Source organism: Symphalangus syndactylus, chromosome 12 (assembly GCF_028878055.3).
Source record: "Symphalangus syndactylus isolate Jambi chromosome 12, NHGRI_mSymSyn1-v2.1_pri, whole genome shotgun sequence".
NCBI lineage: Eukaryota > Metazoa > Chordata > Mammalia > Primates > Hylobatidae > Symphalangus > Symphalangus syndactylus.
Genome location: NC_072441.2, coordinates 84,704,050 through 84,731,234, shown reverse-complemented (window position 1 = coordinate 84,731,234; position 27,185 = coordinate 84,704,050). Strand labels below are relative to the sequence as shown.

General features: G+C 50.1%; 4 protein-coding genes across 14 annotated transcripts in view; 3 read left to right on the top strand and 1 right to left on the bottom strand.

Moving 5' to 3' along the window:
• The first annotated feature begins 3,721 nt into the window (after positions 1-3,721).
• On the top strand, positions 3,722-5,100 carry VHLL (VHL like). The gene has a single exon (XM_063628124.1). The coding sequence runs from the start codon at positions 4,316-4,318 to the stop codon at positions 4,733-4,735; it is 420 nt and encodes a 139-aa protein (XP_063484194.1). The 5' UTR covers positions 3,722-4,315; the 3' UTR covers positions 4,736-5,100.
• Positions 5,101-8,629: 3,529 nt separating this feature from the next.
• On the top strand, positions 8,630-11,619 carry GLMP (glycosylated lysosomal membrane protein). 4 transcript variants are annotated; one of them, XM_063626888.1, is made up of 6 exons: positions 8,630-8,787; positions 9,293-9,550; positions 9,744-9,944; positions 10,073-10,291; positions 10,878-10,987; positions 11,098-11,619. In XM_063626888.1, the coding sequence occupies exons 1-6, from the start codon at positions 8,668-8,670 to the stop codon at positions 11,261-11,263; spliced, it is 1,074 nt and encodes a 357-aa protein (XP_063482958.1). In that variant the 5' UTR covers positions 8,630-8,667; the 3' UTR covers positions 11,264-11,619. The 4 variants fall into 4 exon arrangements, with proteins under 4 accessions (XP_063482958.1, XP_063482956.1, XP_063482959.1 ...); XM_063626886.1 differs by having other exon boundaries at positions 10,731-10,987; XM_063626889.1 differs by lacking the exon at positions 9,293-9,550 and having other exon boundaries at positions 8,634-8,787; positions 10,731-10,987.
• Positions 11,620-12,162: 543 nt separating this feature from the next.
• Positions 12,163-22,118, bottom strand: TMEM79 (transmembrane protein 79). Of its 4 annotated transcripts, none has more exons than XM_063626891.1 (5): positions 21,932-22,118; positions 21,568-21,635; positions 18,976-19,775; positions 18,484-18,697; positions 12,163-13,196 (listed from the first exon to the last, which is right to left on the bottom strand). In XM_063626891.1, exons 3-5 carry the CDS (start codon positions 19,730-19,732, stop codon positions 12,983-12,985), a joined length of 1,185 nt encoding a protein of 394 aa, XP_063482961.1. In that variant the 5' UTR covers positions 19,733-19,775; positions 21,568-21,635; positions 21,932-22,118; the 3' UTR covers positions 12,163-12,982. The 4 variants fall into 4 exon arrangements, with proteins under 4 accessions (XP_063482961.1, XP_063482963.1, XP_063482962.1 ...); XM_063626893.1 differs by having other exon boundaries at positions 21,568-21,596; XM_063626892.1 differs by lacking the exon at positions 21,568-21,635.
• Positions 18,306-27,185, top strand: part of SMG5 (SMG5 nonsense mediated mRNA decay factor) — a 38,139-nt gene continuing 29,259 nt past the window's right edge. For 3 of the 5 annotated variants that reach the window (XM_063626873.1, XM_063626874.1, XM_063626876.1), the window contains exons 1-3: positions 22,255-22,390; positions 25,937-26,035; positions 26,927-27,050. In XM_063626873.1, coding sequence (XP_063482943.1) covers positions 22,317-22,390; positions 25,937-26,035; positions 26,927-27,050 — 297 coding nt within the window. In that variant the 5' untranslated portion in view covers positions 22,255-22,316. Of the gene's footprint in view, positions 18,325-22,165; positions 22,391-25,936; positions 26,036-26,926; positions 27,051-27,185 lie in introns of those variants that run through there. The other 2 variants (XM_063626875.1, XM_063626872.1) reach the window with 2 other exon arrangements.

Genomic DNA, 27,185 nt, shown 5'->3' with positions numbered 1-27,185 from the left:
CCACTCCTTGGTACTTATCCTGCTGAATTTGGTTATTAATATGAAATGTTGAGATCTCAGTATTTCTTCTTGGTTGAGTCCATTTCAGACAGGGATATTCTTTCCAGCATTGTTTGTCACAGCAAAATATTACTACATCAACAAGGTTCTGATTAAATAGATCCATGAAACATACCCCTGCAAGGAGAATGAGATAACTCCAAGTGCATTGATACATAACATTCCTCAGTATATGAGTTAAAAATGCAAATTGGGGCCAGGTGTGGTGGCTCACGCCTGTAATCCCAGCACGTTGGGAGGCCGAGGTGGGTGGATCATCTGAGCTCAGGAATTCAAGACCAACTTAGGCAACATGGCAAAACCCCATCTCTACTAAAAATACAAAGATTAGCCGGGCTTGGAAGTGCACTCCTGTAATCCCAGCTACTTGGGTGGCTGAGTCAGAATACCTTGAGCCCAGGAGGTGGAGGTTACAGTGAGCCAAGATCTCACCACTGCACTCCAGCCTGGGTGCGACAGCGTCTCAAAACAAAACAAAACAAAAAACTGAAGAACAGTGTTTGGGTACCACTGTCTATTATTTATATGTAATTTCTATATATTTGTATTCCTGAGTATAGGATATCTTTAGAAGGATACATAAGAAACTGGTAGTGGGCCAGGAGCGGTGGCTCATGTCTGTAATCCCAGCACTTTGGGAGGCCTAGGTGGGTGGATTACCTGAGGTCAGGAGTTCGAGACCAGCCTGGCCAACATGGTGAAACCCCATCTGTACTATAAAATACAAAAATTAGCCAGATGTGGTGGCACATGCCTATAATCCCAGCTACTTGGGAGGCTGAGGCAGAATTCCTTGAGCCCAGGAGGCGGAAGTTGCAGTGAGCCGAGATCGTGCCACTGCACTCCAGCCTGGCCAACAGAGCAAGCAAACAAAACAAACAAGAAAACTGGTAGTGATGGTTGTCTCGGGAGGGACCAGTTTGCTAGTGAATAGGAATGATGCCCTTTGGTACATTTTTTTCTTTTTTTTTTTTTATGACAAGATCTCCATGACGCAGGATTTTTCTCAGCCACTTTGCCAGCCGGGGACCTCTGCAGCCGGCGATGACCCCTGCCCAGGCCTCGCACCCCGGGCCTGCTGCTGGAGGTACCCTGCCCACTTAGCCCACCTGGCCACGCCTGGCTTGCACACTGGCTCAGCCCTTGGCTGGGCTGGGGCATGCCCCAGGCTGCCTGTGTTTCAGCTTGTACCCACGTTCAGCAGTTCCCGAGTTCTTGTCATGCATCCAAGAAGAATGAGGTTATGCTGACAGTTTAAAGGGTGAAGAGGGTCAGAGAGAATTTTATTGAGTGACGAAATAACTCTTAATGGAGAAAGGACAGGAGAGTGGTCTCCCAAGTTAGGTGGTTTCTCTCCCTTTGTGGCTGGGTCCGGGGCTTTGATGGGCTCAAAATGGGTGTGTGTGTGCAGACTGGTTTGAGTGTACGCAAAAAAAAACAAAAAACAAACAAAAAAAAGAGCTAAAACAAAGGCACCACTCAGCTGGGTGCGGTGGCTCACGCCTGTAATCCCAGCACTTTGGGAGGCTGAGGCGGGCAGATCACGAGGTCAGGAGATCAAGACCATCCTGGCTAATACGGTGAAACCCTGTCTCTACTAAAAATACAAAAAAAATTAGCCAGGCATGGTGGCGGGTGCCACAGTCCCAGCTACTCAAGAGGCTGAGGCAGGAGAATGGCTAAACCCAGGAGGCAGAGCTTGCAGTGAGCCAAGATTGCGCCACTGCACTCCAGCCTGGGCGACACAGCGACACTCCATCTCAAAAAAAAAAGGCACCTCTCAAAGATGGGCATGACAGTGTAACAAACCAATTAGGGAAGGGTGGGTATATGTAAAGTAGGTGACGCATGGGGATCAATCAGAGGAAAGTGCAACAAACGGGAAGAGGAGTTCTCAATCCCGCCCATGCATTTACCCAGGACTTGTAGCTTGGCTTTCAACTGTTTTCGGCTTGAAGGTGGGGTTTCATCGGGAACCTGCCCCCATCTGCCTAGTATTTGTCTGTTTGTCTGCCTCCTGTTGCTATCCTCACTTTGTTGCCCAGGCTGGAGTGCAGTGGTGCAATGGGAGGATCAAGGGATCCTCTCATTTCAGCTTCTGGAGAAGCTGGGACCACAGGCATGCACCACCATGCCCGGCTAATTTTTGTATTATTTTGTAGAGATGGGGTCAGGCTATGTTGCCCAAGCTGGTCCGGAACTCCAGGACTCAAGACATCCTCCCACCTCAGCCTCCCAAAGTGCCAGGATTACAGGCATGAGATACCACACTGAGCCCTTTGGTACCTTTTGAATTTTGTACCATGTTCATTTATTAGTCAAAATAAGATTAAAGTAGGCCAGGTGCAGTGGTTCGTGCCTGTAATCCCAGCACTTTGGGAGGCCAAGGCGGGCAGATCACTTGAGATCAGGAGTTTGAGACCAGCCTGGCTAACATGGTGAAACCCCATCTCTAAAAATACAAAAATTAGCTGGGCGTGGCAGCGGGCACCTGTAGTCCCAGCTACTTGGGAGACTGAGGCAGCAGAATCGCTTGAATCTGGAAGGCAGAGGTTGCAGTGAGCCGAGATTGTGCCACTGCACTCCAGCCCGACAAAACAGTGCAAGACTCCACCTCAAAAAATAAAAAAAAAAGTTAAAAAATTTAAAAAAGTGCATCCCACCAGATACCACCTCCCTCTTTTGACAAATACTTGTATTGCCCCCATATACTATTTTCTCATATCCTATCTTTTCTCCACAATAAAGTTGTGAACTCTTCCTGGACCAGAACCCGAATAACGAAGTGTTCAATAAATGTTAAGTTGTTTTTTGGTTTGTTTGTGTTTTGTTTGTTGGTTTGTTTTTTCGAGATGGGTTCTAGGTCGGTCACCCAGGCTGGAGTGCAATGGCATGGTCTCGGCTCACTGCAACCTCTGCCTCCCAGGTTCAAGCGATTCTCCTGCCTCAGCCTCCCGAGTAGCTGGGACTACAGGCGTGCACCACCTCACCCGGCTAATGTTTTTTTGTTTTTGTTTTTGTTTTTTTTTTTTTTTTTTTTTTTTGAGACGGAGTCTCGCTCTGTCACCTAGGCTGGACTGGAGTGCAGTGGCGCAATCTTGGCTCACTGCAAGCTCCGCCTCCCGGGTTCACGCCATTCTCCTGCCTCAGCCTCTCCGAGTAGCTGGGACTACAGGCGCCCACCACCACGCCCGGCTAATTTTTTGTATTTTTTTTTTTAGTAGAGACGGGGTTTCACTGTGGTCTCGATCTCCTGACCTTGTGATCCGCCCGCCTCGGCCTTCACCCGGCTAATTTTTGTATTTTTAGTAGAGACAGGGTTTCACCATGTTGACCAGGATGGTCTCGATCTCCTGACCTCGTGATCTTCCTGCCTCGGCCTCCCAAAGTGCTGGGATTACAGGCGTGGGCCACCGTGCCTTTTTTGAGACGCAGTTTTTTTTCACCTCGGTTTTTTTTTTTTTTTTTGAGATGGAGTTTCACTCTGTAGCCCAGGCTGGAGTGCAATGGCGCCATCTCAGCTCACTGCAACCTCCAACTCCCGGGTTCAAGTGATTCTCCTGCCTCAGCCTCCCTAGTAGCTGGGATTACTGGCGCCTGTCACCACGCCTGGCTAATTTTTTGTTTGTTCGTTTATAAGATGGAGTCTCGCTCTGTCACCCAGGCTGGAGTGCAGTGGTGTGATCTTGGCTCACTGCAACCTCTGCTTCCCAGGTTCAAGGAATTCTCCTGCCTCAGTCTCCCGAGTAGCTGGGATTACAGGCATGCACCACCATGCCCGGCTACTTTTTTTGTATTTTTAGTGAAGACGGGGTTTCATCATGTTGGCCAGGCTGGTCTGGAACCCCGACCTCAGGTGATCCACCTTGGCCTCCCAAAGTGTTGGGATTACAGGTGTGAACCACTGCGCCCGGCCATGAAGTGTCCAATAAATATTAGATTGACATAAAGAACCCTCAGGTGTGCTATCTCATGGAATACCCTCAAATTCCTCTCTGGATCTTCCTATCACAGTAGTAGTATTGGGATCCCATTTGGATCTCTCCCACTATAGGTAGCTCTTCAGGGGGACAGGCTAAGTAGGAGAGGCTGGGAGTAAGACTGTCTGATCTAGGATGTCTTGCTTACCACCCAGGTAGGGGGTTATATACTCCCAGCCTGATTCCATTGTAACTCTTGCCGAAATCCGGGTAAGGGAAGTAGCCTCTTTAAGAACTGGTATGGGCAGGCCCAAGTTGTCAAGGCTTCGGAGGTAATGCCCTGGAGAGCGGGAAATGGGGTGGGGTTAGAGGCCAAGGCGGGCACCCAGGAGGCAGGCCCAGAAGAGTACTGCCAGGAAGAGTCGGGCGCCGAGGAGGAGATGGCAGCCGGAGCAGCATGGCCTGTGCTGCGCTCTGTGAACTCGTGCGAGCACTCCCGGGTTATCATCTGCAATCACAGCCCACGCATCGTGCTGCCTGTGTGGCTCAACTACTATGGCGAGCTGCTGCCCTACCTGACGCTGCTGCCCGGCAGGGACTTCCGCATCCACAACTTCCAAAGCTACCCTTGGCTCTTCAGAGATGCAAGGACACATGATAAGCTTCGGGTTAACCAAACTGAATTGTTTGTGCCATCTTCCAATGTTAATGGACAGCCTGTTTTTGCCAACATCACACTGCAGTGTATACCCTGAAAGAGCAATGCCTCCAGGTTGTTCGAAGCCTAGTCAAGCCCAAGAATTACAGGAGACTGGACATCGTCAGATCACTCTATGACGATCTGGAAGACCATCCAAATGTGCTTGAAAGACCTGGAGTGGCTGACGCAGGAGCACAGTGAAAATCTGTGGATGGCTGGGCACGGTGGCTGACACCTGTAATCCCAGCACTTTGGGAGGCCACAGCAGGCAGATCACTTGAGGCCGGGAGTTCGAGACCAGCCCGGCCAACATAGTGAAACCCGTCTCCTCTTAAAAAATACAAAAATTGGGCCGGGCGCGGTGGCTCACGCTTATAATCCCAGCACTTTGGGAGGCCGAGGCGGGCCGGTCACGAGGTCAGGAGATCGAGACCACAGTGAAACCCTGTCTCTACTAAAAATGCAAAAAAATTAGCTGGAGCCGGGCGCGGTGGCTCACGCTTGTAATCCCAGCACTTTGGGAGGCCGAGGCGGGCGGATCACGAGGTCAGGAGATCGAGACCACGGTGAAACCCCGTCTCTACTAAAAATATAAAAAATTAGCCGGGCCTGGTGGTGGGCGCCTGTAGTCCCAGCTACTCGGAGAGGCTGAGGCAGGATAATGGCGTGAACCCGGGAGGCGGAGCTTGCAGTGAGCCGAGATCGCGCCACTGCACTCCAGCCTGGGTGACAGAGCGAGACTCCGTCTCAAAAAAAAAAAAAAAAAAAAAATTAGCTGGGCATGGTGGCACATGTCTGTAATCCCAGCTACTTGGGAGGCTAAAGCAGGAGAATTGCTTGAACCCGGGAGGTGGAGGTTGCAGTGAGCTGAGAATCCACCACCGTACTCCAGCCTGGGCGACAGATAAAGACTCCATCTCAAAAAAAAAAAATAGAGAGTGAGAGAGAGAGAGAGAAAAGAAAATTAATGGATGGAAGAAGAGACTGAAGAATTTTTTTTTTTTTTTTTGAGACAGAGTTTCGCTCTCCCTGCCCAGGCTGGAGTGCAATGGTGCAATCTTGGCTCACTGCAACCTCCACCTCCCAGGTTCAAGCGATTCTCCTGCCTCAGCCTCCCGAGCAGCTGGGATCACAGGTGCCGCCATGCCCAGCTAATTTTGTGTGTGTGTGTTCAGGAGTTCAACAGCTGTCTGGCCAACATGGTGAAACCCTGTGCCTACTAAAAATATAAAAATTAGCCAGGCATGGTGGCGCACGCCTGTAGTCCCAGATACTTGGGAAGCTGAGGTGGGAGAATTGCTTCCACCCGGGAGGTGGAGGTTGCAGTGAGCCGTGATCACACCATTGCACTCCAGCCTGGGTGACAGAGCGAGACTCCGTCTTAAAAAAAACTATTAGCTGGGCATGGTGGCGTGTGCCTGTAATCCCAGCTACTCGGGAAGCTGAGGCAGGAGAATCACTTGAACCTGGGAGGCAGAGAGGTTGCAGTGGGTCGAGATCTCGCCATTGCATTCCAGCCCTGGCGACAGGTGAGATTCCATCTCAAAACAACAACAACAAACAACAACAACAAACAACAACAACAACAACAACAACAAAAATCCCCCCAGTAGAGAAAAATTTGGAAGAGACAGAAAAGTAAAAAGGAAAAAAAAAATCACTATAGATATACTACTTAAATACAACCACTATTAGCATTTTAAGCTATTTCTTTTATCCTTTTTTACATAGTTGAGATCTTACTGTTTATATAGTTTTGTATCCTACTTTTTCATTTAATTTTATAACAAATATTTTTCCATGTTATAAGCTCTTCATAAACATTAGTCTTTCTTTTGTAATTAATGTTTGGGGTATTTTTTGGCATCTTTAGTTCCTTATCCTAACCTTTGCGCACAAGTCCTGTGTTCTGAAATCAGAATGATGGCTAGTGTGGTGGCTCACCCCTATAATGCCAGTACTTTGGGAGGCCCATGTGAGAGGATCACTTGAGCCCAGGAGTTCAAGACCAGCCTGGGCAACATAGTGTGACCCCGTCTCTACAAAAAAAAATTTTTTTAATTAGCCAGGCATGGCGGCATGTGCATGAAGTCCCAGCTACTTGGGAGGCTAAGGCAGGAGGATCACTTGAGCTTGAGAGTTTGAGAGGCTGCAGTGAGCCATGATTGTGCCACTGCACTCCAGCCTTGGTGACAGAGCAGGATGCTGTCTCAAAATAAATAAATAAAATAAAATCAGGGTGAACTGAAGAAAACAAACACTCCAAAGTTTTCTACAACCCTTTTAAATTTCACCAAATTTTAGCCTGTTCTTTCTCTTTCTTCCCTTCTTTCTTTCTTCCTTTCTTTCTTTCTTTCTTTCTTTCTTTCTTTCTTTCTTTCTTTCTTTCTTTCTTTCTTTTTGAGATAGAGTTTTGCCTCTTGTTGCTCAGGCTGGAGTGCAATGTCGCGATCTCGGCTCACTGCAACCTCTGCCTCTTAGGTTCAAGCGATTCTCCTGCCTCAACCTCCCAAGTAGCTGGGATTACAGGCGCCTGCCACCACGCCTGGCTAATTTTTGTATTTTTAGTAGAGATGGGGTTTCATCATGTTGGTCAGGCTGGTCTCTAACTCCTGACCTTAAGTGACCCACTCACCTCGGCCTCTCAGAATGTTGGGATTACAGGCGTGAGCCACTGTGCCCGGCCTAGCCCCTTCTTTAAACATTTCTCTTTCTTTCTTTTTTTTTTTTCTTTTTTTTGAGACAGAGTTTCACTCTTGTCGCCCAGGCTGGAGTGCAGTGGCACAATCTTGGCTCACTGCAACCTCTACTACCCGGATTCAAGTGATTCTCCTGCCTCAGCCTCCCGAGTAGCTGGGGTTACAGGCGCCTGCCACTGGGATTACAGGGGCCTGCCACAGCGCCCAGTGAATTTTTTGTATTTTTAGTAGAGACGGGCTTTCACCATCTTGGCCAGGCTTGTCTTGAACTCCTGACCTCGTGATCCACCTGCCTCAGCCTCCCAAAGTGCTGGGATTACAGGTGTGAGCCACCGCACCCGGCCTTTTCTTTCAACATTTAACACATAAGTTGGCTTTTTTTGAAGTATGTTGTTGTCATTTAGTGACACATCTCTAAATATTTACAATTTTTGTTGAAATGTTAGGCAGGGAAGAAGAACCACATTGTCCCACAGGGAAGAAGAACCCCAGAGAGTTTCATAGTTCACAGGGAAGAAGAACCGCAGAGTTTCATGTGCTGGAGTAGAAAGCAGGTGTATGAGTTCCACAATGGGACAGGGTCGTGGACTTAAGGCAATGTACTGGTCCTGGAGTGTTTCCCTGTTGGGTTTATTTTCTTTAACCTGTCTTTGTGTCAAAACGAGATTTCACGTTCCTCTTAAAACATGCCGTTTGAATACTGTGTTTTTGGCATTGTCCAAGGAAGACTGAAAACTTGTAGCATGAATAATGTATTTTTTTCACTTAAAATCTTGTGACCATATTAAATTGTATTACTTGTAAGAGACTGTGATGTTTCCTGTTTTAAGATAGAATACAAAGCTGTTGGCCAGGTGCGGTGGCTCACGTTTGTAATCCCAGCACTTTGGGAGGCCGAGGCGGGCGGATCACGAGGTCAGGAGATCCAGACCACGGTGAAACCCCGTCTCTACTAAAAATACAAAAAATTAGCCGGGTGTGGTGGCGGGCGCCTGTAGTCCCAGCTACTCAGAGAGGCTGAGGCAGAATGGCATGAGCCTGGGAGGCAGAGCTGGCAGTAAGCCGAGATCGCGCCACTGCACTCCAGCCTGGGTGACAGAGCGAGACTCCATCTCAAAAAAAAAAAAAAAAAAAAAAGCTTTTCTTTAATACATTAAATGGTGCTGACGAAAGGAAATTTTTTAAAAAAAGCAAAAACTGGTTTGGCGGCTCCGCCCTTGAAAGAGATCAGCTGAACCCGAGTCATGTGACCCTCTGGCACCTCCTCCGTCGGCCGAATTGCGGCTGTATGTGCGGCTCTGTGGAGCGTGGCTGGGGTTGGGGGCACTGTGCCCCCAGCCCCCTGCTCCTTTGGACTCTACTTCTGTTTGCAGCCCCATTTGGCCTGCTGGGGGAGAAGACCCGCCAGGTGAGGGCCCTGGGGCTACAGCGATAGAAGTTTCAGGAAATGCTACCCTTGCAGGGTGGCTGGAACCAGGCATCCAGGGGCTAGGGGGTGGAGGGTGGCTGCCAAGAGGAGGGTTCTTCAACCTGGAGGGTGTGGGAGATGGTCATGGGTCACGGGACGGGATTGTGGAGTAGGGCGAATGTGAGGGTGAATGTGAAGGGTCACCCCGACTCAGCCCTGGGTGACCCAGGTCCAGGCAAGTGTTGAATGTTTTCTCTTCCCAGCCCTGTGCCCTGACCTGCCCACCAGGGTCAGGGGAGTCCTGGCTGTACCCTCTACCTTACCCCTTTTCATCCTGCCCCTTACCCCAGGGTTCCCTCAGCTCCTGCACACATTCCTCTTGTCTAGTCCCCAAGATCCCATCCTTTCTCCAGCACTTTCCAAGCTCCCCTCCCCTCAAGCTTCTGTTTTGCCTGTGTCTCTCCTTGATCCTGTTCCCTCAACCCTCCACTACTCCATGTTCCAGGTGTCTCTGGAGATCATCCCTAACTGGCTGGGCCCCCTGCAGAACCTGCTTCATATCCGGGCAGTGGGCACCAATTCCACACTGCACTATGTGTGGAGCAGCCTGGGGCCTCTGGCAGTGGTGCTGGTGGCCACCAACACCCCCCACAGCACCCTGAGCGTCAACTGGAGCCGCCTGCTATCCCCTGAGCCCGATGGGGGCCTGATGGTGCTCCCGAAGGACAGCATTGAGTTTTCTTCTGCCCTCGTTTTTACCAGGGTGAGGAAGTTGGGAGAGAACCAAGGAGAAGAGTGCAGAGGAGAGAGTTCATCCCAATTAGAGGGTGGAACTAAAGACTGGGGGTGGGTGAAATAGACTCAGATATGAAAGCCTTGGTAGGAGGTGAGTGGGAGGTGTGGTCTTGGGAGAAAAACGGAGGCAAGCCCAGTTCCACCCCACCCCCACCCTCCAGCTGCTTGAGTTTGACAGCACCAACGTGTCCGATACGGCAGCAAAGCCTCCGGGAAGACCATATCCTCCATATTCCTTGGCCGATTTCTCTTGGAACAACATCACTGCTTCACTGGATCCTGCCACCCTGAGTGCCACATTTCAAGGCCACCCCATGAACGACCCTACCAGGACTTTTGCCAATGGCAGCCTGACCTTCAGGGTAAGGCATGAGAAATCAGAAAGAGCTCAAAAAAGCTGATTTGTGAGGGTGGGATTTAATGATGGAGGTGGCCCTTAAGCACAGGCATCCAGCTATTTCCCACACCTCCCATGCTTCTTCCTTCCTAGGTCCAGGCCTTTTCCAGGTCCAGCCGACCAGCCCAACTCCCTCGCCTCCTGCACACAGCAGACAGCTGTCAGCTAGAGGTGGCCCTGGTTGGAGCCTCTCCCCGGGGAAACCGTTCCCTGTTTGGGCTGGAGGTAGTCACACTGGGCCAGGGCCCTGACTGCCCCTCAATGCAGGAGCAGCACTCCATCGACGATGAATATGCACCGGCCGTCTTCCAGGTCAGGCTTCCTGAAGAGAGGCAGATGGGTGAGGAATGTAGGTGGGACACCATTGGGACCTAAAACTCATTCAACCATTTGCCATTTAGCAACACTTTCTTTGGGTCGTTTAAGAGCTAGGCACTGTGCTAATGAATCTGACCCAGTCTCCGCCCTCAGTGGAGACAGACAGGAAGTGCAATATGACTTACACTGGCAGATGGAGATCTGCAAGGGGCCTGGGGGCCAAGAGAAGGGCTGAGTCCAGACTTGGAGGCTTGGGAAACAACTCAGTCCTCACCCAGTCGAACTCCCCATTTTTACAGAGGAAGGATGGAGGCCCTGCCTAGGACTCAGGACTCCTGCTGCTAGTCACAGAATAAGGCTGGGAGAGGCAGGGAAAATAGGGTTGGGCACAGGTTGGTCCTCTTTACCCTCCCTTGTTTGCCTTTCTTCCCAGTTGGACCAGCTGCTGTGGGGCTCCCTCCCATCAGGCTTCGCACAGTGGCGACCCGTGGCTTACTCCCAGAAGCCGGGGGGCCGAGAATCAGCCCTGCCCTGCCAAGCTTCCCCTCTTCATCCTGCCTTGGCATACTCTCTTCCCCAGTCACCCATTGTCCGAGCCTTCTTTGGGTCCCAGAATAACTTCTGTGCCTTCAATCTGACGTTCGGGGCTTCCACAGGCCCTGGCTACTGGGACCAACACTACCTCAGCTGGTGAGAACAAGGGCTTGGGCTGGGGACTTGGGGAGTTGAAGTGGACAAAGGCTGAGCCTCCCAGCCTTTCCTCCTAAGCCCACTTACCTCTCTCTCTCTGCTTGCTCTAGGTCAATGCTCCTGGGTGTGGGCTTCCCTCCAGTGGACGGCTTGTCCCCACTAGTCCTGGGCATCATGGCAGTGGCCCTGGGTGCCCCAGGGCTCATGCTGCTAGGGGGCGGCTTGGTTCTGCTGCTGCACCACAAGAAGTACTCAGAGTACCAGTCCATAAATTAGGGCCCGCTCTCTGGAGGGAAGGACGTTACTGGACCTGTCTTGCTGTGCCTCAGAACTCTGGAGGTTGGAGCATCAAGTTCCAGCTGGCCCCTTCACTCCCCCATCTTGCTTTTCTGTGGAACCTCAGAGGCCAGCCTCAACCTCCTGGAGACCCCCAGGTGGGGCTTCCTTCATACCTTGTTGGGGGGACTTCGGAGGCAGGCGGGGGACAGGGCTATTGATAAGGTCCCCTTGGTGTTGCCTTCTTGCATCTCCACACATTTCCCTTGGATGGGACTTGCAGGCCTAAATGAGAGGCATTCTGACTGGTTGGCTGCCCTGGAAGGCAAGAAAATAGATATTTTTTTTCCACAGGGCTCCAGTCTCTTGATATGTGTTGTTGGGCTGGGCTTGGGCTGGTTCCAGGGAATACTAGGGCTGAAAGATGGGCTTGGAAGGCAAGTTCCTGTTTGAGGCTCCATTTCCTTGCTGTGGAACCAAGGAACCTGCCAGCCCCGCTCCACCAGGTAGAGCTGGGAGGTTTCTTTTTTTTTTTTTTTTGAGACGGAGTCTCGCTCTGTCACCCAGGCTGGAGTGCAGTGGCGCGATCTCGGCTCACTGCAAGCTCCGCCTCCCGGGTTCACGCCATTCTCCTGCCTCAGCCTCTCCGAGTAGCTCGGACTACAGGCGCCCGCCACCAAGCCCGGCTAATTTTTTGTATTTTTAGTAGAGACGGGGTTTCACCGTGGTCTCGATCTCCTGACCTCGTGATCCGCCCGCCTCGGCCTCCCAAAGTGCTGGGATTACAAGCGTGAGCCACCGCGCCCGGCCTAGAGCTGGGAGGTTTCTATCGTCATCTGAATTAAACAGGGAAGGGATACTCGAGACTGGGGGACAAACAGGAAGAAAGAGCCAGCAAAGACTGGTAGTAATTTATTGTTACACACACACACTCACACTAGGTTAATTAACATCAACCACCGCACCATCCAGGCACTCCCCAGCCACCACGTGTGGGCACAAACACATACACACCCCTCTTGGGAGGCAGATTTCCCTGTCTGCTCCGCTCTTCCCATGGGAGAGGCATGCCTTCTGGGCAGTTTAAAGGTGGGAAGTTACAGGGGCCTAAATAGGTAAAAGAGCAGCAGCTCTGGACTGGCCAACTGTAAATAGTAAATAGGCCAGTCATGGAGGGTCCTGAATCCAGATCCCCAGGATGGTTTTCACCAAACACCACAGTCCCATTTGATGTGATGCCCAGCCTCTATCCTTAAGGCATTTCCAGCATCCCTGAGGCGCTCTGCTTAGACAACTGGCACAGAAGTGGTCAGGGCTTTGGCTGTGGCTCTGCCTCCTGCCTCATGGGAAGCTGGGGAGTGGAGCAGAGACCAGCATTAGGGAGCCTTGTGGCAGTGGTGGGAGGCTGCTTAGGAAGGAGCTGTGCCTCTCCCCTGGTCCTGGCCCCATGCCCTCAGCATCCTTAAGAAACACGGCTCTCCACCTTTTTCCCTCAAGAAAACTAAGTCCATCCCTTATGACTGTGTCGGGCCCCAAAGGTGAAGGGCAGCTCCGGCAAGGGGAGAACTCTGATTGATTGGAGTCCCTGTTGGGGCAGTAGCAGGGTTCCACCCACCGCGGTCCTAGGCCTGGGGGCGAAGTCCAGGCCTGGCCACAAGGTTCAAAGATGTGTCAGACCCACGCCGCTACCCCCTACTCCGAGGGCGAGGGCGGAGCGGCTCAGCCCCAGGGGCGGGGCCTGTAGTCGGAGGCCGAGCGGGCGTGGTCCGGATAGTCCAGGCGGCTCTCGGTGGCAGTGAGCATGCGCTCCGGCTCTACCACGAACATGTAGTAGAGGTTCCACATCAGCATCGACAGCAGCGGCAGAAACGTCAGGCCATAGCCGAAGCCTCGGAAGGAGCGGCCCACGGCGAAGGTCAGCCAGTAGATCAGCCTATGGGGGCAAGAAAAAGGTCAGGCTACTTTCGAGGGAAGGGCGTCAGCCGATTGGCAATAGGCTAACGGTTGGGGGAGTAGATAGGGGAGGCAGATGCAGTTGGTGAGTATGGCTGGTACTTCCAAATACAGCCAAAGTTTATGCATTTAACATGTATTAGGCACAGGGCTAATTACTATAAGTGATTGATTTTGACTTCTCCACATCTTTATGAAGTTGAGTATGTTATTCCTTTCCCTCTTTTATTTACTTTTCGATTTATTTTTATTTTTTTAGAGACATGGTCTTGCTATGTTGCCAGTCTGGGCTCAAACTTCTGGCCTTGAGTGATTCTCTCACCTCAGACTCCTGAGTAGCTGGGATTACAGATGCGAGCCACCACACCTGGCTGTACAAACTTTAAAATGTTTGAGCAAATTCAATAAGTATAGTAAAATATCTTCCTCCCTTTACCGATTCCCACCCTATTCTCCCCCACCCCCATCCCAGACATCAATATTATGGTTTCTTGTGCACTGAATGATTTTTTATTTATTTATTTATTTATTTTTTTTTGAGACGGAGGCTCGCTCTGTCACCCAGGCTGGAGTGCAGTGGTGCGATCTCAGCTCACTGCAACCTCCGCCTCCCGAGTAGCTGGGACTACAGGTGCCCACCACCACGCCTGGCTAATTTTTTATATTTTTAGTAGAGATGGGGTTTCACCCGAGATGGTCTCAATCTCCTGACCTGATGATCCACCTGCCTTGGCCTCACAAAGCGCTGGGATTACAGGCATGAGCCACCGCGCCTGGCCTATTTTTTGTTGTTGTTGTTGTTAGAGATGGGGTCTCTGTCAGCCAGGCTGGAGTGCAGTGGCAGCCCCCAACTCCTGGGCTCAGGCAGTCCTCCCACCACAGCCTCCCAAGTAGCAGGGACTACAGGTATGTGCCGCCATGCCCAGCTGATTTTTAAAATTATTTTTGTAGAGATGAGGGTCTCGAACTCCTGGCTTCAAGCAATTCTCCTGCCTCGACCTCCCAAAGTGCTGAGATTACAGGTGTGAGCCACCATGCCCAGCAGATTTTTTTTCTTTTTTTTTTTTCTTAAAGACCAGTGTGCTTTTCTTGGAAAAAGAAGAAGAAAAGGAGAAAGAAGAAGAAAGAAAGAAAGGAGGAAGAAAGGGGGAAAAGGAAGAAGAGCCAGTGTGATAGTACATTGAGTGATTTTTTAAAAAGTGCATATATGAGCAAAAAGTTATTTTTCCCTTTTTTGAAGTATGGCAGCATACTATATAGACTGTTCTCTGCATGTTTATTTTTCCCCCATTTAATATATCCTGGAGATCATTTTATATCAATATAAAAATGGTTTTCTCATTCTTTTATAGCTGCAGTGTGTTCCATTGTATTTATCCTTTTGCAGATGAAGAAACTAAGATTCCAAGGGGTTAAGTAAGACTGGTCCAAGATCACACATCTGGGAAATAGCAAAGCCATGATTTGAACCCAAACCTGTTTATTACCTTCCCTTCTGCCAATGTGAGGGGCAGAGGTAAAGAGGAGAGCAAAGAAGCCACCTCCAGAAGGGCTTAAAGCCCAGAGGATGGTCAGCCACAGATTTTGTGGAAGATTTGTTCAATACTCACCCCTCAATGGAGGGAGGGGAGAGCAACTTCCTCTTAATATATGAAGGATCACTTATTACATAATTCATGTGCCTCTATTCTTTTTTACCTGTGAAAGGGAGGGAAAAGTAACTGCTGCTTCTCTTCTGCACTAGGAAACAGCATAGCATAATGAACCCTTACCAAGTACCAGATTGTTTTTTTTTTTTTGTTCTTGTTGTTTTATTTTTTGAGACAGAGTCTTGCTCTGTCGCCCAGGCTGGAGTGCAGTGGCCCCATCTCGGCTCACTGCAAGCTCCGCCTCCCAGGTTCATGCCATTCTCCTGCCTCAGCCTCCCGAGTAGCTGTAGCCACCATGCCCGGCTAATTTTTTATTTTTATTTTTAGTAGAGACGCAGTTTCACCATGTTAGCCAGGATGGTCTCGATCTCCTGACCTGGTGATCTGCCTGCCTTGGTCTCCCAAAGTGCTGGGATTACAGGCACCCGCCACCACACCCGGCTAATTTTTTGTATTTTTATTAGAGATGGGGTTTTACCGTGTTAGCCAGGATGGTCTCGATCTCCTGACCTCATGATCCATCTGCCTTGGCCTCCCAAAGTGCTGGGATTACAGGTGTGAGCCACCACGCCCGGCCCCAAGTACCAGATTGTTTTAAGCACTCTACATGAATTAACTCATTTAATCCTCATAACAACCTCATTTTACAGATGATGAAACTGAGGCACAAACTGCTTAATGAACTTGTCCATGGTAAAGAAGAAAGGACCCTGGATAAGAGAGGGAAAGGACCTGGATTCTAGTCCTGCCACTATCGCCGACTGACCTGAGCAACTAACTCTTTTCCCCTAATCTGTTGTGATTTTCCCTTTGTAAAATGGGAAGTCTGGACCAGACGATCACTGACTCTTCCTTTAGCTCCCTGATGATTTTTACTGCTTAAGCCAACTTCTGAGACCAGTATTCCCCAAGAGTTTGAGATGGGAGGCTGAGTTACATGAGCAGGAACATATTTATTTTGGGAAAACCTACTGGGAGAAAATGCAAGGCTGCATGATGGTCAGGAGGCTGGTGGGACAACTGACTGCTGGACCACAACCAGAAGTGACAGGAAGACTAATTTTAGCTCAATAGGAAGAACATTTTATTTTAGCAAGCTACCTGGAATCCTGTATCAAAAGTAACAAGAGCAGGCCAGGTATGGTGGCTCACGCCTGTAATCTCAGCACTTTGGGTGGCCAAGGTGGGTGGATTATCTGAGGTCAGGAGTTTGAGACCAGCCTGGCCAACATGGTGAAACCCTGTCTGTACTAAAAATACAAAAAAAAATTAGCTGGGCATGGTGGCTCACACCTGTAATCTCAGCTACTCGGGGGGCTGAGGCAGGAAAACTGCTTGAGCCCGGGAGACAGAGGTTGTAGTGAGCCAAGATTGCGCCACTGCACTCCAGCCTGGGTAACAGAGTAAGACACCATCTCAAAAAAAAAAAAAAAAAAAAAAACAAAGGAACAAGAGCGTATGTATTAGGGAAAATGGAAAGAAAAGACCTGCATTTGGGTTAAGAAATTCAAAGGTGCCCTCTAGATTAACAGTAGTTCATATGAAAATACCCCTAAGGATTTTTTTTTTTTTTTTGAGACAGAGTCTCACTCTTTCGCCTAGGCCAGACTGCAGTGGTGCTATCTCAGCTCTTGGGTTCACGCCATTCTCCTGCCTCAGCCTCCCGAGTAGCTGGGACTACAGGCGCCCGCCACCGCGCCTGGCTAATTTTTTTGTATTTTTAGTAGAGAGGGGGTTTCACTGTGTTAGCCAGGATGGTCTCGATCTCCTGACCTCATGATCCGCCCGCCTCAGCCTCCCAAAGTACCCCTAAGGATTTTAGGTGATGGCAAAGTCTGAATGAAAGGAGAGTAAGGGCCAGGCGCAGTGGCTCACGCCTGTAATCCCAGCACTTTGGGAGGCTGAGGCAGGCAGATCACCTGAGGTTAGGGGTTCAAGAACTGCCTGGCCAATATGGTGAAACCCCGTCTCTACTAAAAATACAAAAAATTAGCTGGGCCTGGTGGTGGGCGCCTGTAATCCCAGCTACTCGGGAGGCTGGGGCAGGAGAATCACTTGAACCCAGTAGGTGGAGATTGCAGTGAGCTGAAATTGTGCCATTGTACTCTCCAGCCTGGGCAACAAGAGTGAAATAATGTCTCAAAAAAAAAAAAAAAGAAGGAGAGTAAGAAGGCTGCGAGGAGAGCTCACACATCCTTGGTTTGTATGAAGAAAAAGATAGTACCCTCACCAGGGCCCTCCCCTCATTGACAAATAGGAAGAGAAGGACAGTACCTTCAACCAGGGCCCCCAACCTTGACAGGCAGAAGTTTCTTCCCAGGACAATGAAGAAACCACGGCCATTTTGCAAAGTAGACACTAGGGGGACAGGGTGTTAGAGTGCAGGGATTGAGAGGTTGTGTCAAATATCTAAATTTGTCCTAGGCAATTCTGGAGGTCAGAATCTGGGCAAAAATGTTTAGTGTAGTATAAAGAACTGTCTAACAATTAGGACCTTTAAAAATGGAAAAAGACTGGTTTATATGAAGAACTGAGGCTGGAAGCAGTAGTATATGCCTGTAATCAGCACACTGGGAGGTTGAGGCAGGAGGACTGCTTGAGGCTGGGAATTTGAGACCAGCCTGGGCAACATAGTGAGACCTCATCTCTATTTTTTATTTTATTTTAATTAATTATTTCTTTATTTGTTTGAGACGGAGTCTCACTCTGTCACCCAGGCTGGAGTGCAATGGTGCAATCTTGGCTCACTGCAACCTCCACCTCCCAGGTTCAAGCGATTCTCCTGCCTGAGCCTCCTGAATAGCTGGGATTACAGATGCCCACCACCACACCCAGCAAATTTTTTTTATTTTTAGTAGAGCTGGGGTTTCACCTTATTGGCCAAGCTGGTCTCGAGCTCCTGACCTTGTCATCCACCCACCTCAGCCTCCCAAAGTGCTGGGATTACAGGCATGAGCCACTACACCTGGCTATTTATTTTTTTGAGATGAAGTCTAGCTCTGTCGTCCAGGCACGATCTTGTGTCATTGCAATCTCCGCCTCCTGGACTCAAGCGATTCTCCTGCCTCAGCCTCCTGAGTAGCTGGGACTACAGGTGTGCACCACCATGCCCAGCTAATTTTTGTATTTTTAGTAGAGACAGGGTTTCACCATGTTGGCCAGGCTGCTCTCGAACTCCTGACCTCAAGTGATCTGCCACCTCAGCCTCTCAAAGTGCTGAGATTACAGGCATGAGCCACTGCACCCAGCCTTGTCTCTATTTTGAAAAAATATATCTATTTTTAAGTTGTACATTTGGTCACAGGGGGTGTTCAACTAGAGACCAACACAGCTACTTGACCAGATTGCCACCGGAGTGGCTGCAATGGGTGCATTGATCTAGATGACACCTGAAAGCCTTCTTGTTCCACATGGTTATATGTGTTTCTGAAATCGGCTTCCATCTGCTGACCAGCTGAGGTAAGGTACAAGAGAGAAGGTGGACTTATCTCCCCAGGGCACACATTTGGGCCAGTGTAGAATCTGGAAAGCTCCTGACCCTGGCTCTCCAGACATTCAGATGCCTAGGTTCTCTAGCACCATCCCTTCTCCCATGCCCCACCCCCTGCCCCAACTTACCGGGAGATGGCAAAGAGACCAGTGAGCAGAGGAAGCAGTTTGAGGGTATCCTGGGGCAGGTAAGTGGAAAGCACAGCCAGGTTGAAGAAGTAGAGGATAAAGAGCTGGACTGACTGGGCCACATATCGCCGGTGGATCTCCACCTCCCGCCGTGGCTCCCCAAACGGCCGAAGGGCAGAAAAGCATAACAGACTCAGCCCGTACACCAGGATCCCTGGGTGGAGTTGGGAAACACAGGGTAGGGTCAGAAAAGGCAGGGGAAGGGTGCAAGAGGCAGTAAGCTGGGGGCAGGTTCACTGTGGGCAGTGCATGGGCTCTACACGGTGGGGTGGAGGTGGTCCTGGGAGGAGATGGGCATGCAGACTGGCAGGGGGTGGGAGACCCTGAGGGGCCCAGGCCAAGTGAAGGGAAACCCTCCTGCTCCCCACGCCAGGGAGGCCCTGCCCTCCTCAAGTCCACTTCCCGATGCCCCCTTTCTTCTCACAAGCTCACCCAGCACAATGGGGAAGGTGGCAAAGACCCCGCAGCGCAGTGTGTAGATCAGGCGGGAACTCATGGTGGGCAGCCGTGGGACATCAAACGGCAGGAAGGCATATGCCCCGTATAGTAGGCAAGGGAAGAGGATGAGTGCGGCTCCCACGGAGGCCACAGCCCTTAGCCACTCACGGTCTCCACAGCTCCCGCAGCCCCCACAGGAACAGCTAGGTGGCCTCACCACTGCCTCAGCCCACTTGCGCTCAGTGGGGTTGGGGTGAGTGGCCCGGGGGGGCATGAAGGTTCGGCACTCGCCCTTGCCTGCCTCACAGCGCACGATAAGGTCTTCTTGGGGCTGCCGCTCAATGCACTGTAGGTCAATAGGCACGAAGGCACGGGCCGCTTTCTCAGGCAGCAGGTTGGCATCATCTTTGGGCAGCTCTTCTAGCTTGGTAAGTGGTTCTGAATCATGGGGCTCTGGTTCAATGTCCCGCCAGCCAGGGGGATCCGGGAACGGAGCACTGGGCTGAGGGCCAGTCCCCCAGGGCAAGGTGGCAGCCTCGCTTACTGTGCTGTCTAGACCATCCTCAGCCCCCTCTATGGCTGTGGGAGATCCAGCTGAAGACCCCACTCTGAGGGACTCAGCTCCCAGGGATTCGGCCTCACCTTCCCCTTCTGGCTGCCGGCCATTGGGAACCAAGGCCTGGGGTGAGCTCTTCTCTGGGGAATCAGACCTCTTCAATTCCAGCAGGGCCAGGGTCTCCTGTTCTGTCATTCTGGGGCCTCAGTTCTGGGATCTACCACAAGATCATGTCATCCTGCAGGGAGCAGAGGAAAGCTCTGTCAGAAACTCCTGTCTTCTTGTTATTAGGACAGGTTGACAGAACTCATACTCTCCAGGGCAACTGGCTTCATGGGTTTTGGCCCCTTCTGGAGCCTTAGGGAGAACGTGGTACAGAGGAAGACACTGAAACAGAGGGAGGAGGGAAGGAAGTGAGCAGCTGAAATGGAGGCACCCTTTCGACATCAAATGCCATCCAACAGGAGAGGGTGAGTCAAAGGACACAGGCCCTGGCAGCTGTGGCCTCAGTCAGCCTCCACCCACACCTTCTATGCCCCTCTACCAAAACCCCTGGAGTCATGGCCACTCTAATGCAGGAATACGAGGCAGAAGAGGTGTCTAGAACTTTGCCAAGTTTCTTTCCCACCGATGATCTTGCTGTAGACAGAGAAGCTTCCCCTCCACTGTCCCATCTCCCCTTCTCCCTACACATCCCTGCTTGGAACCCTCCTGCATTCCAAGTGAGACCAGTGATTTGCCAACTAATCTGACCCAAAGAGCTGGCAGTTCCAGGCACCCTCTTCCTTCATTGGTACTTGGTCAGTTCCCAAACTCCTCACTAGCCCACCTCATCCATCTCTGCAGGGCCTGGGTCTGTTATTCCGGTATTTAGGTCTGATCATGGTTGTTTTCTATGCCTTCTCTCCTGTCTTTCTCTCCTCCCTGCTGCCCTCCATCTCATTGCTTCTGGATGGGACTGATTCCCTTCCTTCATCTCAAGGGCCCTCCAAACCTTGCAGTTTAGACCCATGACATCCTCTTACTTTCCATATGGAGTGGAGGGTCCCCAGCATCCATCCATCCGTCCGTCCGGGAAGGAGCTGCCCAGCTACCTGCTGGCTCTGCAAGTATTTCTCTCTGTCTCCCTCCCTTTACCTGTGTCTCAAAACCTGTCTGACCAGAGCAGGTGGGGCCCAGATTAAAGGGGCAGGCCCCGCCCTGCTGAATCTGCCGACAAAAAAAAAGCATTACAGGAAGATGTCATCCTTTCTGAAAGTTGGGATGCAGCTGGGCAAAGGGGTAAGTTCACATTCTAGGCACCTGGAATGTGTAAGAGCTCGCAGCTCAGGAAAGCAGAGGGAGAAAAGTGGATTTGTGCAACAAAGGGTGCTCGGAGTAGGCTGGGATACCCAGAAATGGAATTTGTACACTTATTCATTCAGTAAATATTTACTGGACACCAATTATTAGCTAGGAACTGTTCTAGGCAGACAAAGAAGAGAACAAGATGGCAGTCGAGGTCTCTGCCCTTGAGAAGCTTATGTTCTATTGGAGTAACAGATAATGAAGAAGCCTAGCAACTAAATCAATTAGACAATTTTAATAGGAAAGACCTCTTTGGTAAGGTAATATTTGAGCTGAAACCTGATGGGAAATCAGGAATATGAGTGTTACAGGCAGAGGAACATTAAGTGAAAGACCAATGGATGGGAAAGACTTAGGCTGTTTCAGGAACAGAAAGAAGGTGGGTGGTTGGAGCCAGGAGCATAGCGGTAGAAGGGCAATTTATGTTCTCATTACAACTCATACACAGGCAACAACAACAACAACAACAACAACAAAACAAAACACCCTTGCTTTTTAACTTAGGTTTTAAGCTAAAACAAGACAAAGCCGTCACGCTCCTAGCTGTGAGCCCACCTGCCCTGATTTCCAATGTGAGGATCAGGAGATAGAAATGTGAGGGACTAGCTTCTCATTTCTATGAGTCCTTATCCCTAAAGTCATTTGAGCTTTGTGAGGGCAGGGATAGTGTCTAGCTTGCTCACCTCTGTGTGTCTAGAATCCTGCACTGTGGCTGGAAGACGGCAGTTCAATAAATGTTACTGGCTGGCTGCTAAGAGATAGATATGCAAGCTGGAAATCTTTGGGAGGAGAGCTGAAGGTCCGAGACGCTTGTACAAGTCATTTCTTCCGGGGCTTTACTCCTACGTGATGCTCGGCCCTTTCCAAGGAAACTTTCACATGCACTTTTTGTTTGTTTAAATTACGGGGGGAAAGGGAAAGCTGGAGTCACTCTAACCAGTAATCTGAAAGAGGCTTGGCTCAAACGGGGAGGCGGGAAAGGGGCAGAAGGATGGACTAAATGACCATTGTAGGACAAAGCAGTCACGCTCCTAGCCATAAGCTCACCTGCCCTGATCCAGTTAAGCTTTGGCCGCCTCAGTGGGTACACTGTCCGTTCTCTGATAGCTTTGCCAATAAAGTTTTTCGCAAGGGTTTGGAGAAGCCGGAAAGACGCCATGCTGCCCAGAGTTAGTTCTGGCAACTTCCCGGGAGGGAAAACGAGTTTCGCGAGATTTGGTAGCAGCAGGCCACTGGTCCGCAACTGTGCGGCTGCCATCGCGAGATTTGGCAGGCGGAGGAGGAGCTGTCGCGGGCAGCCGCCTCACAGCGATGGCGGCCGAGCAGGGCCGGTGGCGGCGGCGGCTGCGGCTACGGCCGGAGACGGCAGTGGTGGTGGTAGTGGTGGGTGGCGGGGGCCTGTGACCGGGAGCTGCCCCCGGACCCGGGCACCATGAGCCAAGGCCCCCCCACAGGGGAGAGCAGCGAGCCCGAAGCAAAAGTCCTCCACACTAAGCGGCTTTACCGGTGAGAGGGGCCAGGGCGTGAGAGCAGCCGCCGAGGGAAGTGGGGAGACGGCGAGGGGCGGGGCCTCCCGGGCAGGCGGGGCCCGGGTGTCGGGGTGAGGTGCGGGCGAGGAAGGAGGGTGCAATTTTGGAGGCGGGGCGGGGTCCCGTAGTAACTCGGGATGGAACTGAAAGGAGGAATTGGGTGGGTGGGAGGTTTGGAGGGAAGCACGTGGAGGAATCCCCTCTGCAGTGAGCTTGCTTGGGGCGGGCACTAAGCTTTGTGGAGTTGGGCTAATAGGGTGGGAATTGAAGGCTGGAATGGTTGGGTAGGTGAAGGTGGGGTCACAGGTGTAGAAAAACCCGGAAGGGAACGGTGCTTGGAATCCTGTGGGATTTACAAGGAAGAGTCTTGGACTGAAGTCCGTGGAGCTAGGTTCAGGTCCGTCCCTTGCCACTCTCAAACGGTGTGACCTTGGGCCTCAGTTTCATAATCCTTAAAAAGAAAGATTTGAATTGGATGTGCTCCGAAGTCCCATACGGCTCTAATTTTGAGGAGTCCGAATGAGAAAGTCTTGGCCTGGAAGGGTCACGAACGACTTTGTGTCCAGAGCGTTCCTGGGATTTGGGAGGCAATTCCGGGCACCTGGGGACTCCTGAGTCCTGCCTTCCTCCCAGCCTCATAACTGTAGTCTCTTGCCAGGCAACTTCCGTTCCTGGTTTCTGATTTCCATAATGCCACCCACGCTCCACAAGTCACATCTTCAGCCCTTCAGCCCTCTGTTGGGAACAGGCCCGAATGAGCTCTTCCCATCAAAGGTGGAAAATTTGTTGTGTAGGTCAACTAGAACATGGGCTGCACAACTGGGTCAAAATAGGATGACGCGTGGAAACTGAGTTTTGTGCCTTCTACTACAGAGTAGAGTTTGGGGTTTTCATTTAGCTCAGGCTTTATAGAACACGGATGTTTGCATGAGAAGACGACCCTCAGAGCCTTGGCCACATTTTGGTGGTGAAAGAGTCAAGAGCATGTTTTCTTTTCCTCTTTGAGTAGGCATCCTGCCTTCTCTGGCTTTGTAAGGCAGAGGGGAGTATAGGCTGCTCCAAAAATAGAACAGTGATTCAATCTAGAGGCCCCTGAGCTCCCACTATGGGCTGCCCCAAGCAGTCCCCAGGCGGGTGAGGAGTTGGCTGGGAGTGGCACGTGTGCCTCATCATGCTGCCGAGTGTCAGTGCTGCCTGTCAGACAGAGCGTGGGCAGTGTCTGCAATATTCCTTGTCTCCAGTTTTTGGGGATGGCTCTGGTCATCCTTCCGGTTGTCGTCAAATGTAGTTCTTAAACCACTATATTCGCAGGACTAACCTAAGCTGATGTGTTTGCCTGTGTGGCTTACCTATGTGCACATGGGTATCTGCCTGTAATTGTGTTGTTGGCTTTGAGCAGGGTAGAGGCAGCCAATCACTGTTTTTATAATTTATTATAGCAATGGTGATCAGTGGAAGGAACTAGGAGGAAAGTCTGATTTCTCTGCTCAAGATAAGTGTGTTGTTAGACTATGGACTTGTCACTCTGAGCTTCAGAAATTTGGGGAACTCCCACACCTAGCTGTTTATGGATATGAAATTCTGAAATATTTTAAGTCAGAAGAAAGGGCAGCAGGAGAAAGGAGCCTGGAAGCACCAATTAATTAATTAGGCCAATTCATTAGTTATTTGTTTTTAAAAACATTTTTGTTTTTGCTAGGCCCGGGAGTACAATAGTGAATGAAACACACGGCTAGATTTTGTAGTTTTTGTTCTAAGAGAGATTATAGTTTAGTGGAGGAGCTTATGATCTGATGGAAAATGAGAAAAAAGTGGTGAGCCCTCTCATATTTAAGCGTTTGCAATTAGAACTTCCTAGAATGGTGGTTATTTACCTTCTTTTGGATTAAGGATATAAGGAGAGCTGTGAAGCTTGTCTATAAAAATATACACTCCCATTAGCTCTTTCCATGGCACCAAAGATAAAAGCCCTGCCCTAGGGACTGAGATGGTATAAAGTAAATCACTGGTGCTGCCCCTGGCATCGAGGTCCAGGTTGGCCAAAAGGGCTTGGCATCCATCTCTAGGCTGCCCAGTTTGAAGAAACATGATTGCTTGTGAGAAGGTATCGATTACCATCCCACCCACTCTGCTGGGTGCTGGCAGTCACTTCACCCTGTGTGGGGCAGCTTAGTAGTGTGCCTCCTGAGCCACCACCACAGGGTGCCAACTGTTGTGGCCCACTTTCCCTGGCCCGGGAGCACCTCTTGGTTTGTTTGGGAATCTTCACTCTGTTTTTGTTGCTTTTGTGTCCACAGTTGTGCCTGATTCACATGTTCTTATAGCTCCTGCCTGATGTCCTCTGGGTTTTACCCTTCCAGATATGAGACCTACCTCTGGGACTTCTTGGCCATCCATTGTAGAGTTTCTGTGGCTTTTTCTTTGCTGTGATGACAGACTTACCTCTTAGTGCCTGGAGTCTCCCCCTCAGCCTTAGAACAAGAAGGATGGAGACTAACACTTGGCGTGATTACTATATACCAGGCACTGTTATGGGTGCTTTATGTATTAGCTAATTTAATCCTCACAAAGTAGGTAATAATATTCCCATTTTATGGTTGGGTGAAGTGAGACGTAAGGAAGTTAGGTATTTTGCCCAGACCACATAGCTGGTAAGAAGTAGAGCTAAGATTTGAATCCAGGTGGTCTGGTTTCATGCCTACACTCCTAACCACTATGTTCAACAAATAATTCCTTCAGCAGAATCTAGGCTTACTAGAGTCTTGCTTACGGCTAAGCAGCCCAGGAGCTCCCTCTACTTTCCCATCATACCCCACAATTCCATAGTAGAATTTTATACTAGAAATGCCTTTCCTTTATGTCAGGGATAATAAGGCCTTATATAATAATTTATTCATTCCACCATTATTGAATGTTTACCATATACCAGAGCGATATATAAATTATTATTTAATCCTCACAACAGTTCTCTGAAGTAGCTATTATTATCTTCGTTTTTATTGATGTGGTAACTAAGGCTTTAAAAGGATGGGTAATTTGCCCAAAGGCACGGAGTAAGACACAGCCAGGGTTCAAACCCTAGATTTTCTGCCTGGCATCACAGTGTGTGCTCTTACCACTGGGAGAGTCGGCCTTACCATATCACAGAGTTTCTCTACTTTGACACTGTTGACATTTTGGGTAGGGTAATGCTTTATTGTGGTGGGCTGTCCTGTGCATTACAGGAGATTTAAAGCACCCACTAAATGCCAGTGGCAACCCTCTTTCCCCCCAGTTGTGATGACTCTAAATGTTTCTACCATTGCCAAATGTCCCCTGGTGGGTGGGGGGTGGGGAGGGGCAGGGGTTACTGTAACAAGATGGAGACTGTGTTCACCTTGTTTTGTACAGAGCTCAGCCTGCAGCCTTTTCCTTTTTTCCTCACCCCAATTCTGTAGCTTTTCCTCTAGAATCAGTGTCCCAGCATCATCCTCCGTGGACCATGCATATGGCTGAGGGGATATTTGCCTATGTTTCCCTGCAGGGCTGTGGTGGAGGCTGTGCATCGACTTGACCTCATCCTTTGCAACAAAACTGCTTATCAAGAAGTATTCAAACCAGAAAACATTAGCCTGAGGAACAAGTAAGCTAGAGACTCCAAACCACAGATCCTTACTGTTTCCCTGCCTATCTCTACCAGAAACCTTCTCAGATATATAAACACGTGCTCTGTTTTACCTGCTGACCTCATGGTACCTTAATGGTCTCTGAAATCTCTGGCCTTCCTAAGAGAGGAAATAGGATCCCTCACTCTGTCTGCAGGTTTTACATCTAATAGACTGGTGCCATAAAGTAGCACAGTCTCTACATCTAAAAAGTAGAGTAAAATAAAATAAAAAGAACGGCATTCGAGGCCGGGCACAGTGGCTCACGTTTGTAACCCCAGCACCTTGGGAGACCAAGGCACAAGGAACACTTGAGCCCAGGAGTTTGAGACCAGACCTGGCAACCTAACAAGACCCGGTCTCCACAAAAAAATTTAAAAATTAGTTGAGTATGGTGCCGCACACCTGTAATCCCGCACATCTGTAGTTAGGCTGAGGTGGGAGGATCATTTGAGCCAGAGGTTCAAGTTTATGGTGAACTATGATCCTGCCACTGCCACAGAGTGAGTGAGACCCTGTCTCAAAAAAAAAAAAAAAAAAAACCCAAAAATACATTTAGGTCAAGGGAGTCGGCCATACTGCATAATGAAGGGAAAAACGGGATAAAAAGGCAGAAAAAAAGAGAGCGAAGTGTGCAAAGGGAAAAAATGAGGATTATTAGAATATTTAGTGTTTCGTGCTTCTATCTTTTGGGGCTCCCACTGCCTTCCTAGGCTGCTGTTGTGCTGGGTCATATTGACCCTGCATGTCTCTTGGGAAGCACAGAGATTTGTTGGTGGGGTGTTGGCACATGACTCCTTGCCCTCAGTTCTTATGTCCCCACTCCAAGGGATGGGCTGTCTCTCTCATGCTCCTCTACACCCTCCCAGGCTGCGTGAGCTCTGCGTCAAGCTTATGTTCCTGCACCCAGTGGACTATGGGAGAAAGGCTGAGGAGCTGCTGTGGAGAAAGGTATACTATGAAGTTATCCAGCTTATCAAGACTAACAAAAAGGTAAGGGAAGGTCCTTGTCTAAAGAGGGAAAGCCAAGGAAGGAAGAGACAGCTAGGAAAGTGGCTGCAGAACATGGTTGGAGGTAGGGGAGCCTAGAAAAGATGGCAGAAAGAGGCTGGGCACGGTGGCTCATGC